We start from the raw sequence: 13,657 nt of genomic DNA, 5'->3' as shown, positions 1-13,657 counted from the left end.
TGTAAAGTGATTCTGTTTTCTGAGCATAAGGGTATATTCAAAACTGGAAAGAGTGGGTCTAGCAAGTTGTTAGCGGTGTTTGTTTGAAGGATGAGCAGGAAGAGTGAGGATTGCTTATATTGTATTGCCCTGTGCTATTTTAGAATAAAATAGCTTTTTAAATATAATTAAGAGAATCGAAGTATAAAGGAAGTTGAGAGAACCCACCACTGAGCAGTAAGCATCGTCCGCGTTCGGTGGGGTCCGCTCCAGACCCTCGCAGTGTGTGTGCGGGGGGCATGTGGGGCTAGAGTAGGCGCCAGTTAAAGGTCGTCCTGTTGGTTGCGTTTGCCTGAACGAAACAGAAGCAGCTGGAAAGGGTTACTGGAGGCAGCCCTGAAGTGGGAGAGACGGTCATCACTGTGGGGTGGCTCCTGTGAGCCCGCAAGCAGAGGGACGGTGATCAGAACCTCTTGGAGTCCTGCGAGAACCCCTGATGGTGGCCTGTGTGCCGGAGCAGGCTTGGACGCGTCTTCCTCCTCTCTCCCCCATTTCCTGCCTTCTGTTCTATCTCGTTTTTTAGGTTAGCCCTGTTTTTACATGAGCAGCAGTTAGAGTGTACTTCTTACAGCTTGTTGTCAGTCACAGCGACTCAGTTTTACTTCCGCGTTGGCACGGGGTCAGGGAGTGCACTGGCTGTTTGGTCTGGCTTTCCCGCTGCAGCCTTCTGTGTTTTCGTTCGTTTCCCAGCAGTTATGTCAGGAAGGCCCCTTCCCTCGAAAGTCCTGCGTTCACAGGGCTTGGGGACACTCACCTGCCATCGGACCCTGGCCTCCTCTGGTTTCGTGCTTTTCGTGCCCCGCTTGCCTTCAGACTTGCTGGTTATCCTGTGCTGGGCGCGACCTGCCGTCTGCTCTCGGCCTGCCGCCCACGACACTGCTGCCCACTGCTCGGTTCGTCTCCCGGTGCTCCATGCCACGCGCCCCGGGCTGCACTCATGCTGGCCTGTGCAGTGTGTGATCCATCTGTGTGTTTCGTTCCTTATTACAGGAGAGTTCTATGTGTGTATTGGTCACATTTTTTTTTTTTTAAGATTTTATTTATTTGACAGAGAGAGGTCACAAGTAGGCAGAGAGGCAGGCAGAGAGAGAGGAGGAAGCAGGCTCCCTGCCGAGCAGAGAGCCCGATGCGGGACTCGATCCCAGGACCCTGAGATCATGACCTGAGCCGAAGGCAGCGGCTCAACCCACTGAGCCACCCAGGCGCTCCTATTGGTCACATTTTTGAATTCTAATCCCTTCAGGAATACCAAATCTCCCTTTATTGTCTTCACTCCATTCAAGCGTGTAATCAGTTGTTCACCTTCTTAAAGTTAGGGCCATTTGTTTTATTATAGTTTCTAAGAAGTTTTTTTTTAAAGATTTTATTTATTTGACAGAGAGATAGATCACAAGTAGGCAGAGAGGCAGGCAGAGAGAGAGGGAGAAACAGGCTCCCCGCTAAGCAGAGAGCCTCGTGCAGGCCTTGATCCCAGGACCCTGAGACCATAACCCGAGCCGAAGGCAGCCCCTTTACCGACTGAGCCACCCAGGCACCCCAATTTCTAAGAAATTTTTGTCCTTTCCAATGTGACAGTAATCTGTGTCTCTGTTTTTTCTCCTTTTATTTCTTTACATTGTTCCTGCTTGGCTTGGATGTCTCTGTTGCTTTATAATTAATGTCTTCTTTCAGGTCTTTTTTAAAAAAGATATCATTTCATAGTAATTTCTTTGAGATTCTTTTTCTGAAGTTTTCCTGAAAAAAATTTTTTTAAAGATTTTATTTATTTGACAGAGATGACAAGTAGGCAGAGAGGCGGGGGGGGGGGAGCGGGGGAAGCAGGCTCCTTGCTGAGCAGAGGTCCGGATGCGGGGCTCGATCCCAGGACCCTGGGATCATGACCTGAGCTGAAGGTGGAGGCTTAACCCACTGAGCCACCCAGGTGCCCCGTTTTCCTGAATTTTTATATGTGTTATTAAATGGTCAAAGTGAACTTGGGATAGCAATTCGAACCCCTCATTCTTGTGCTGAGAGATTTTTCTTTTTTTTATTGTGAGTCTCTTGATGCAGTTGGTGGTAACAAGGCAGGATGAGGAGAGGTGGACTTCACTTTGAGGTTGCTGAGACCACGGGGCAGGCGAATACAAAAGAAAACAAATGTATTGATAATTAGAAATAGATAACTTAACTTCATTTCATTGTGTAAAAACAAGTAGATAAGGAGGTAAGACCTGTTAGATAGTAAATAAAACCGAACCTGGTTTTGAAAATTTTATACCCAGAATTTAGTTTGAGCAATCCTTAAGAAAACCGGGCTGAAGTAAAGTGAGTAATGACTCACCTGTGTTGGCGGCAGTAGGACAGACTCTCCCCGCTCACCTGCCCTGAGCCGGGTGGGTGGAGGTCAGGCGCCTCCATCCCTGCCCCGTCCCCGTCCTTGAGTGGGGTGCTTGAGGGTGGAAGACAACGCAGACCATTGCTGTGCAGTATTCGGGATGGGAGGGCGGAAAGGAACAGAGTCCACCAGGAATGTAAGCTCAAAAAAATACCACTCTTTCAGAGGCGAAATAGGTGCCCTTAGTTGGAAGGGACAGGAGTTGGACCAGAATGAAGTATAGATAAAGAAGGAGATTTGCGTCAACCAAATTGGTGGGAGGGCAGGCGAGACACCAGGTGTCAGAAACGGGAATGCTGGTAGGGTCTCTTTCTGTTGCTTACTTCTGCTTACTTATCTCCGTTTTGGCTTTGCTTTCTCATACCGCCTTTCTCCTTGAGATTGGAACTCCTTTTCTTAATTCCAGTTTGAAAAATCTCCCAGAACTCATTCTCCTGGCTTGCGTCTGCGTTCATTCCCTGGTATCAGGGCCCTGGGTATGGAGGCCGTGCGCGACGGCTCCTGCTAGAGACGCGTGGTGGCCGTGATGGATTCACTGTGGGTGTGTAGTGTCTCCTCGGACTTCAGCACTCTGGCGGACAGGGGTTCCTCTTGGGGTGGTCTGCAGCCTAGTGAGCAGGTGGCTAAGCCTGTGCTCTAAGGCGGGCGGTCTGTGGCCGACACAGGAGCTCCTCTGGCTGTCTGGGCTGTCTGGGTTGCACCCTGCTTCACTGATGGGAGGGTGAGCTTCGGAAGAGTGAGTGAGTGAGGGGGGTGGGCGAGGACCGGCTCGTCACAACAACAAGGCTAGGGAGACCGCTGACATTCCCACACAGGTCCGACTGACATAAACACTGCATGATATTGACGAACTAATGAGAAGCTTAGAGGAAACGAATGTTTCTCTGTTAATTTTGGTGAGTTGATTTGTGGCGATTTTAATGTTTTAGATTATAATGATAATTTATTCTTATAATAAGGTCAACATTATTTTAATAAACCATCTCAGTACTTAGGAGGAATAATTAGTGTCTGGATAAAAGGTTCTTTTTGTAATTTCATAAGTTCAAAAAGAAGCCAGTGTAAGAATAGTCACTTTACAGAAGTGCACCCACAGCCTGGCTGTGCGCTACATAAATAAGCTCCACAGGGACGCACATGGCCTAGGGTAGGAGACCATGGCCGCCCAGATGCCACGCAAATCCGTGTTGGGCTACGAATACCAGTGTGTGTTGGCTTTGTAGCAGGTGCCGTGCTCTTGGCAGGGCGCACTTACAGTTAAAGCAGCTTATTTCCCTGGTACATAGTTGGGTCTTTGAACTTGTTTGTCCCAGGCCTGCCATATCTGATGAGACTCAGTGATGGTTGGTTTCCATGTGATCAATAAAAAACAGTAGAGCCCGTTATCAGACTTTTTTAGTATTCTTCTGGCTTCGACAAATGTCAGACATACAGTAACAGCAGAGTAGCCTGATGGGTGTAAGGAGTCTCCGTGGGCTCCCCTAACCCCAGCTGTCCATCAAGAGCAGCCGTTTCCCCCGTCCCGTAGGGTATTGAGGCTCGTCACAAGTATCATATGTCAGTGACCATTTGTCTGCATCTCTAACAACTGGGGTGGGAATACCAGTAGACAGCCTTACCACATTCTAAAGAATCAACGATTGTTTTATGTTATTAAGGTTGCACTAATATCTTACTACTAATACCTGGTCAGCCTTCTCATGCTCACTTGTAGAAATGAGCATCTAGTGCCCAGGGATGGGCACATTCTTTCTGAAGTCTGAGCTCGGTCCTCTCTTGTTCCCATGTGATGTCCTTATTGAGGGCTCCAGGCCATGCCTTTTAGAATTTCCGGGCTGTCTGTAACCACATTTCTCTGTGTGTTCCTGAAATTGGTCATTGTGTCCGGGGCGTGGACAGGCTCAGCGTAGTGAGGCAAGATCACTTCCCGAATCGGGGTTTGGTTATCCGGAGATTCATAGCACCTGCTTGTCTTCCTTCTTAAAGTGCCTGCACTAAAGTGACAGCATGGCAGTGCGTCCATTTTTCATTTTTTAATTGGGCTATTTCTATAGAGAGATACCTTATTTAATCAAATTTTAATTACTGTTTGATTACTTGGTAGTACAATTTTGTATATAAAAGGAAGAATAAATCTTGAATCTTTTGCTGTTGTAAATTGGTTTTACAGGACTGGCTGGCTCAGTCAGTCAAGTGTCTGCCTTCGGCTCAGGTCATGATCTCAGGTCCTGGGGTTGAGTCCTATATCAGCTCTCTGCTTGGTGGGGAGTCTGCTTCTCCCTCTACCTGCTGCTCCTCCTACTTGTGCTCTGTCTCTGACAAATAAATAAAATCTTTTAAAAACTGGGTTTTACAACAAACAAAAAGATAATTAGCATCCAGAAATGGTGGAACCAATAGGTGGGTTGCTTTTGATACCACTGTTTATTCTAGACTGTTCATCATTACTGGCTTCGTTGATATCCAGATTGTCCTGTATGCGACCAGTGGCGACCTCTCTAAGTTGGATGAGTCCTTTTAAGAAGAACATGGTATTATTTGACAGCTTCCTTTTTAATTGGTCTGTATGAGATGAGCCTAGAACCTGTCCTGCCCTAGACCTGCGCTCAACACTTCCTCTGAAGATCCCTGGGCCCTGTAAGTAGGAAATCCTGTTGGGAGTCATATTCTGGGCACTAGGGATGCTCATTTCTACAGGGCTGGTCATTTTTCCTCCACCTTTTCAGTGGACAGAGCTCAGAATTTTTAAAGCTAAATCATGGATTCTTACTGAAACTTGTGATTCACATTCAAAATTATAGAGTTCTTAGTTTTCATATGCTCTCCCCATTCCCATTCTCACCTCGAGTAACAACTCTTGCAGGAGTGCGTACATGCATTATTGTCCACTCCTTACCCCTCTGCAGATGGTTATTCTCAAGGACATCTTCTGTAGACCACTTTGGCCTGCAGCAATTTCCAGATTGACTGCAGACATGCATAATGCTTATCTAACAATGATGTGACACTCCAGGATTCACTGAGTTTTAAAAATTGAAGTAGTGGGTGCCTGACTGGCTCAGTTGGCTGGGTGTCTGCCTTCGGCTCGGGTCATGATCCCGGAGTCCCAGGATCAAGTCCTGCACTGGGTTCCCAGCTCTGTGGGGAGTCTGCTGCTCCCTCTGACCTTCTGCCCTCTCTTGCTTTCTCTTACTCTCTCTCTCAAATATAAAATCTTAAAAAAAAAAAAAAAATGAAGTGTGGGGCGCCTGGGTGGCTCAGTGGGTAAAGCCTCTGCCTTCGGCTCAGGTCATGGACTCAGGGTCCTGGGATCGAACCCCATGTCGGGCTCTCAGCTCAGTGGGGAGCCTGCTTCCCCCTCTCTCTCTGCCTGCCTCTCTGCCTACTTGTGATCTCTCTCTCTCTGTCAAATAAATAAATAAAATCTCTTCTTTTAAAAAAAGAAAAAGACAAAGGTTTCATATAAAAAAAAATCGAAGTAGACCATAGACAAAGAAAAGTGCGTAAATATTTTGTGCAGCTGCCATTACGAGTACTCCTGAAGCCCCTTTTTATGCCTCCTTCCAGATACTACTCATTCCCTTTCTGAAAGAAAAAGAAAAAAGACAGTCTTGTCCTGATTTCAGATACTAGTCATTATTAGGGTGCCTGGGTGGCTCAGTGGGTTAAAGCCTCTGCCTTTGGCTCAGGTCGTGGTCTCAGGGTCCTGGGATCAAGTCCCACATCGGGCTCTCTGCCTATCGGGGAGCCTGCTTCCCCCCTCCCTCTGCCTGCCTCTCTGCCTACTTCTGATCTCTGTCAAATAAATAAAATCTTTTTAAAAAGTACTAGTCATTAGTAGTTTTGCCTGTTTTAGAACTTTGAAATTTTGCTTTAGCAGTCGTGATTTGTGGAAAAGAGAGCTCTTTCCACCTGAAATTGTATCCAGGTATGTTCGGAAAGCTGAATGTCCGTGTCTGTCCCACGGAAAGTGTCTTTGCGGTCCTTATGGAGTATAGGCGGAGGCCGGGGCACGGCTGTGCGTGCGGGTCTTCAGCAGGCCCGGACTCTGTTCGCAGCATCCACTCCGCCTTGTACTTGGACCGTGCGCGCCTCCCCTCTCTTCTGTATTAGGGCCACGAGCTTTCACCTGTTACATTGCAGATAGTCTCTCCTGGTCTCTGCTTTGTGTTAAAGCTTTATTCTGGATTTAAAATGTTTTGTGCAATATCATCTGAGTGTTGCGTTTTGGTTGTTGGAGGTGGCATAGGAAGGCCACCTCCAACCCATTATGAAAAAAAATTCTCTATTTTCTTTTCATTAAGTTTTATTGGTTAATTATGTCTTGCAGTGCATCCAGGTTTGAACGTAGCGTGAAGTACCCTTATCAACATTTAGGTGTCAGTAGGATGCTTGAACATTTTTCTTCGGCCTTTTCCATGAAAAAACCTGGCATTTCGTCTTCGTATGGCTGCCACACTTCTCTGTCCACAGATGTCTAGAAAAGGGTTCGCCTTGTGTTTTTTCCCCTCATCTTTTTGTCAGCTCAGTGTTGCCTGGGTGGCCCATGACTTCCCATCACCCTGAGACTCGTCGTGCCTGGAGCATCCCTGGGCTGCTTCCTGCCGCACCTGATGGACTGGGTTCAGACCTCCCTTTTCCCGAGGACTGTCTGTTTATTACTGTTGGCCACTTTCTCCTTTGGCTTCTTCAATGATTTTTTCCTTGGGTTACTTCCTATTTCACTGTCTTCCTGTTCTTTGTCACTTCTGTGGCTTTTTTTTTAATCCCCCCAATACCGGTATTCTCTAGACTTCAGCTGGATCTTCTATAAAGGCTTTATACTCAGTGCTTGTCCTTGGGTGACGCCGTCAGTCTTATGACTGGAGTCATCAGCAGTGTTCTGATAACTCTCCAAGTCCCTCTCTTTAGCTGAGAGTTAAAAACAAAGAACCCTGTATTTATGCCCATAGGTTTTAAAAACTAAACCTGTCATCAGGGGCATCTGGGTGGCTCAGTCGGTTAAGTATCCAACTCTTGGTTTCAGCTCAGGCGATGATCTCCGGGTCGTAAGACTAAACCCGACATTGGGCTCCACGCTGAGTGTGGGACCTACTTTAGCTTCTCTCTACCTCTGTCGTCCCGTCACCCTGCCCCACCCTGCTCTCAGCTCTTGCTCTTTCTCTCCTGAACACTAACCCTATCATCGTTCCTTTCCCTCACCCCTCACATCGGCGCAGCCTCCTGATGCTGGCAGGCTGTTGTGTCGGAAATTCAGCGTGAGCCGGCAGCATGGGGAAGCGGTATCCAAGGGATATGGAGAGGTGTGTCGGTGCAACTGGAGCGAGTGTCCGGGAGACTCAGAGAGGAAAGGAAAGCCCTGTCTTTGGACCTGGGGTTTTTACTGAGGATTGTGCGTCCAGGAACAGGTTAGAACAAAGACAAGGCCCAGGTGTTACTCCTTGGAGCCGGGGGGCCCTGGTGTCCAGCTGCTTAGTGCCCATGGTCTGGAGTACGCGTATGATGCTCTGTCCTCTCATTTTCACCTGGTCGTCCCTTAGATGTTATCTGTCCTAGAGAAATCCCTAGCTCCTGTCCCTTACAAGGAGGACACATGCTATCTGTCCTCTCAGGCATGTGTGCATTGAGGGCAGGTCCGGGTAAGAATAGAGGCCAGAGCAGGGAGCAGCAAGCAGGTGGGCGGGACCGCTCGGTTTCCCTGTGCCCCTCCTGTGTGTCCCCTTTTGGAGAAGGAGCAGATGTCTACCCAGCTGCTCTGCAGAGAAGCCTGTGAGTTACTGTTAAAACTTTGTATGAAATTGAAATGACAGAGAAGCAGGCATTTTAAAGTGTACAGTATATGGAGTGTTTTCACAGTGTTGGGCGAACCGCTGTCTCTTCAGTTTCTAGACCTTTTTCATCACCGTAGAGACACCCACGACAGCCATGTCCTGTCTCCCCGCTGGGGAGCTGGCAGCTCTGTTCTGCTTTCTGTCTCTGCACTCGCCGTTGCTGGTGGTGTCCCGTTGATGGGGCCCTATGGTGCGTGACCTTAGAGGTCTGCTGCTTGCACTCCGCCCAGCGTTGGGGGCCGTCTGGGTCGTACTGTGCAGTGGCTGCTCCTTGCTCTTTGTGGCTGAGTTGCCGTCGCTGGTGCACATGCCCTGACGTTTGTTGGCACAGATGTTTGGGTCGTTTGCATCTCGGGCCATTGCCGTTGCAGGTAATGCTGGTACAGACACATTTTCGTGGATCTTTTATGTGGACATGTCTCCATTTCTCCAGGGAATACACTACTGGGGTAGATGGTAACTTTGTGTTTAACTTTCTGAGGACATCTGTGTCATTTTAACCCTCACATCACCAAGTTTGGTTGACTGATTCTTTCTCCTAAATGTCCCTGTTTTCCATCATGATTCCCAGGGGCATCCTACTAAAGGTACGCTTTCCAGGGTTACCTTGATGGTTTCTTTTTGGTTTCTTGGTTGTTACTAGGGCCTAATTCTGTATCATCTGTGCTCTGCAAGGTTTGTTTTTGAAAATGTGAATCTCATGGTCATCTCATTGTTTTAAAGACAAAACAGGACACAAAGCCTTCAAAGGCTTGTCATTGCCCTCTGGATACAGGGCTTATAAAGGCCCTTTGCTTCTCAGCTCCTGACCTCCTGCTGCTCTCGCATGTCGCCTTTGTTCAAGGCAGTTCCTGATGTCCGTGCTTCAGGTTCTTGTGTACTAACCCTCTGTGTGACCCTCGCAGCAGCCACCCAGATCCTCTTATTTCCGATGTCTCCTGTCTTTCTGGAAGCCCTTTTCTGTCTCTTCCTGGTGGTGAGGTGCCCTTCTTTGTGCACCTGCAGATTTCTGTGCTGCTGTTGACCCATTTACCACTCATCATGCTCACCTGTTTACTTCCGTGGGAATCGGGCTGAGACTCCACAGGATTCGAGTGTCAGGGGTGGAGTGTGGGCTAGAAGTGTAATTACTGGGAACTTAACAGAAGGCAAAAGACCATTATTTGGTCAGTTATTTAGGGATGATCCCATGGGAAAGGGAAGCATTTGTGCAGGTGTGGCATCAGTGTGTCAGATACCTGACAGGGTGTAGGCCCTGGGGGACCCCTGCTCGGGGCAGAAGCCGCACCGGAGGTGAGGTAGTGGACATCTTCAGCATGGGTGTGATCGCTCCTGTAGGAGAAGAGCAAGGAGGGCATGTGCGGGAGAGTTTTACAAATTACGATGTATTGACAAAGGGGAGAAGCAGTGATGTACTTTATGGGACATATAAGGGAATTCTCAATGGTAATTTTGACCATATATGCTAATTTCAGAACTTTCCCACCTTCATTTATAGAACCCCACTGGAATTCTGATGGAAAATGCAGCAAGACAGATTTTCTAGATAAGTTCTAGAATCTTCCACAAGACTTGAATACAGTTTTGAAGAAAACGGTCTGAGAAATGTGATAAAATGAAATATGATTTTTCCTCTAGAAAAAGAACATGGCTGCCCATCCCTGCAGTGGTGTGTGCTGCGTCCTGCCCTGGGGACTGGGCTCGGGGCACCTCCCTGCATGTGAGCCCACAGCGGCTGCCGCTGCTCAGGGAGTGTTTACATGCAGGAACGAAATGCAGTTCCTGTCTTCATGTCTTTCCATTTTCAGTATCTTTTTAAAAACGTCTTAGACTAAGCTATTTAAAAGTAAAAGTAAAAATACATTTCTTGCATTTTGAAATAGTGTACTGATTTAAAACGTTAAGTCTGTGTTGCCTTTTAGGCAAAAATTTAGACTTCTAAAAAATCTTTCAACTTTTGAGAAAAGCCATTTGTATTTAAAGGCAAATTTTATTTATTTATTTATTAAAGGCAAATTTACACTTGATCTTAGCCAAAAGGCCGAGAAGAGATTATTAAAGGCAAATTTAAAGGCAAAGTGCTTTTAAGCTCTGTGTTTCATTGGCATGTTGGGGTGTTAACTCCTAGTTAGTGAAATCACAACACCTCCTTATCCCTCAGAGAATTAAGATCTTCTTCGTTCAGTCCTGTCAAAGCACTCTGGGCTTACGGTCACCATCAGACGCTTGAGGCTGATGGCAGGGCGGGTGTGAGAATCACACACCACTGAGGCCTCCGGCACACTCCTCCCTGGCTGCTGTCTCCAGTGCTTGGCCCCCACTGCTCCCCGTCTGACCTCCCTGTTGCTGATTTCTGTGTACAGTGTGTGTGCTTGGTTACCGCAGTTTTAGTGTTACTTCTTTGCAGGAGTGTATGTGGATTAATATGTATCAGATTTTCCAATTTAAATAAGTACAGTTCACTGAGGGTCAATTATGCCTCATTAAACAGCTGTTTAGATAAATCTGTTCATAATACCCATCATCAGTAGGTCGTTATTAAGCGCTGTGTGTCTAGGAACCGTCAGATGGCACTCCTGACCTGATCCAGTAAGCTCCCTTGTTGGCCTGCGTCCCCACCCCCCACCCACAATCCCTCCCCCCATGCTGCCACCACCTCACTGGCCCTCTGCTTCCATCATTTTCCATCCGCGCCAAGAGCACCCTCTCTCTGGAAGAAAAACAGTCATGATGCCACTGCCATTCCTATAGGCTCTAGCTGTTGTTATCTTCCTCTTCCTTCTCCCCCTCCCTCCCCCTCCTCTTCCTACTCCTCCGTCTTCTTCTTCAAAACCCATTTATTTATTAAGTATTCTGTACACTCCATGTGGGGCTCAAACCCAGGCCCCTGAGATCAAGATGGAGCCAGCTGGGTGCATCTCTGGTTGTTACCATTAAGCCGGTCCTGTGAGCTGGGAGCTTGGCTGCCATCGGGGTCAGCACACACGGGCGAGTCCTGGGGATTCTGCTCTCCCCATGTGTGTGGAGTGTGGAGTCTGCCGAGTCCCACCTGAACACCAGCTGTAGCTGTGTGTCCCAAAGGTGACAGAGGGCTTGTCACACGGATGCGTGCTGGCATAAACGAAGGTTGGCTAAGTTCGGTGAATTCCCACAGAAGGGTATTAGGGCCTCGGCTGGTGCGTCTGAGAGTGTGCCCTGAAGACCACAGTGGAAGAATGACTGGAGTGCTGGTTGGGGTTAGTCGCGGGCACAGTCTGCGAGAGGTGTCCCTGAGTATCTGGGTCTGAACTAGCTCCATCTGCCACCGCAGGGCTCCCTGGGATGCTAAGGGCCCAGCTGGAAACACCGTGCAAGGGAGAGGGGTCCGAATGTGATCTGCACGGTTTGCTGCCCCACTGGGGCCCTCTGGTGCAGAAATGGGAATGTTCTGGCCATCAGGTAGCATTTTGCTTCTAGACCCAGTATATTTGCTGAACGGTTTGCACTTTATATCATGTATATTCAGGTTCTGTAATTTATCTGTCGAGTGAAAATTATATGCCTAAAGGTTTTGATCAAAAAAAATTTTTTTTTTCCACAGAACTCAACAAAAATCCAGTGGAAGGCTTTTCAGCAGGTTTAATAGATGACAATGATCTTTACCGGTGGGAAGTCCTTATCATTGGTCCCCCTGACACACTTTAGTAAGTACCATGGAACAGACACTAAAGTAGCTCTCTTAATTAATTCAGATGGAAACTGCTTTGGTAAACTGAAGTGAAATTATTTTTTAAAGCAGGCAAAATGGCTGTGTTTAGGTGAAATCATTTGTGCTAAATGATCATGTCTAGGGTTTTTGTGTTCTGCTTTTTTTTTCTGTTCTGAAATTCTAGTGTCTAAAACCTGTTGCTTTCTTAAATATATGACAGTTTCAAAAATTCAGATATTCTTAATACCCAGAATACATTTATTACAGAAAAGCTATTTTTAAGGTGAACGTATATATAAATAATGTACTTTTTGCTTGTTTCTTGGGTATTGGGTTAATTTTGGCAGGATGGGGTTAGAAGGAAAGTCTTTATTAAAATGTTTCTCCCCTGCAAAGGGAACGTTGTCATTTCAAAGAGCCATCTTTACTACTGCCAGCTCGTTGTCAATCTAATTAAAGCAGTGTTACACCTGGGAGATTCATATGGAACACGGTTTCACATGGCATGTCTGCAGGCCGAGACTCTCAAGGTCATCACTTGGAGCACTGCTTGAATTGGGTCCCCACAGAGCACTGATGAGAACTGATGTTTACCTTCTCCCAGTTCATAACTGTAATGGTCACGGCTAATCTCTTTGAATCAGCCCTCATTACCGATGCAAAGTCAGCCAACAGAGTGCAATGGAGTCCAAGAGCTGGAGAGAGCGGCGCGATGTCTTCAGTGTCCTGTCCCATGGTTTAGATTCAAAGGCCACAGCCTTACTTCCTGCTCTGGAGTTTTGCAGACTGACTGAAAGTTAGGAATAGTGTTCTAGAAGATGGGTCGTGCCCACCTGTGTTAGTGACTAGTATAAGCTCCATATTGTTTCTGGAAGCGGCAGCATGGCACAGAATGCAGTGACCTTCTCACTCACCACTGGGCCCCACAATGGAGGGGCCAATGTGTAGTGGAGTTTCTCGGGGACTGCACTTGCTCACTCAGCTCTGGTCCTCCGTGGCGCCAAGCAGGCAAGGATTCGGTTACGGTAGTTTCTTTTTCTTTCTTTATTTCTTTTTTTAAAGATTTTATTCATTTATTTGACAGAGAGAGATTACAAGTAGGCAGAGAGGCAGGCAGAGAGAGAGGAAGGGAAGCAGGCCCCCTGCTGAGTAGAGAGCCTGATGTGAGACTCCATCCCAGGACCCTGGGACCATGACCTGAGCCGAAGGCAGCGGCTTAACCCACTGAGCCACCCAGGCGCCCCACGGTAGTTTCATCTTAGGTGTTCAGAGATGGGGAAGCCCTGCCCACCATAGTCATACCTACCTGATGGAAAAGAAAATTCTGGCTACTTGGTACCAGGGCAGGCTGCCACAGGACATACAGGGCGAGCTATGGTGTGGACTTTGGGTTTTCTGTCATCTGGAAGGTGATTCATGTTTTGTCATGATTGTTTCCAATCAGGTTTTTTTTTTAAAGAAGTCAGTCACACTTATTTCCCTGGTTTCTTTTTTTTTTTTTTTAAGATTTTATTTATTTATTTGACAGACAGATCACAAGTAGGCAGAGAGGCAGGCAGAGAGAGGAGGATGCAAGCTCCTCTGCTGAGCAGAGAGCCGGATGTGGGGCTTGATCCCAGGACCCTGGGATCATGACCCGAGCCAAAGGCAGAGGCTTTAACCCACTGAGCCACCCAGGCACCCCCAGAATTTTTTTCTGATGTATTTCTCAGTGCCATGTTTGTA

The 13,657-nt window shown here is 47.4% G+C and overlaps 1 protein-coding gene across 1 annotated transcript in view; it reads left to right on the top strand.

Annotated features, from left to right (window-relative positions):
• Window positions 1-13,657, top strand: part of UBE2G1 (ubiquitin conjugating enzyme E2 G1) — a 107,612-nt gene that overhangs the window by 63,280 nt on the left and 30,675 nt on the right. Inside the window, exon 2 of the mRNA XM_044248829.1 lies at window positions 11,825-11,927. Coding sequence (XP_044104764.1) covers window positions 11,825-11,927 — 103 coding nt within the window. The remainder of the gene's footprint in view (window positions 1-11,824; window positions 11,928-13,657) is intronic.

This window comes from Neovison vison, chromosome 5 (assembly GCF_020171115.1).
Source record: "Neovison vison isolate M4711 chromosome 5, ASM_NN_V1, whole genome shotgun sequence".
NCBI lineage: Eukaryota > Metazoa > Chordata > Mammalia > Carnivora > Mustelidae > Neogale > Neogale vison.
The sequence above is the reverse complement of the archived record's forward strand: the minus strand, read 5'-3'. Positions and strand labels throughout refer to the sequence as shown.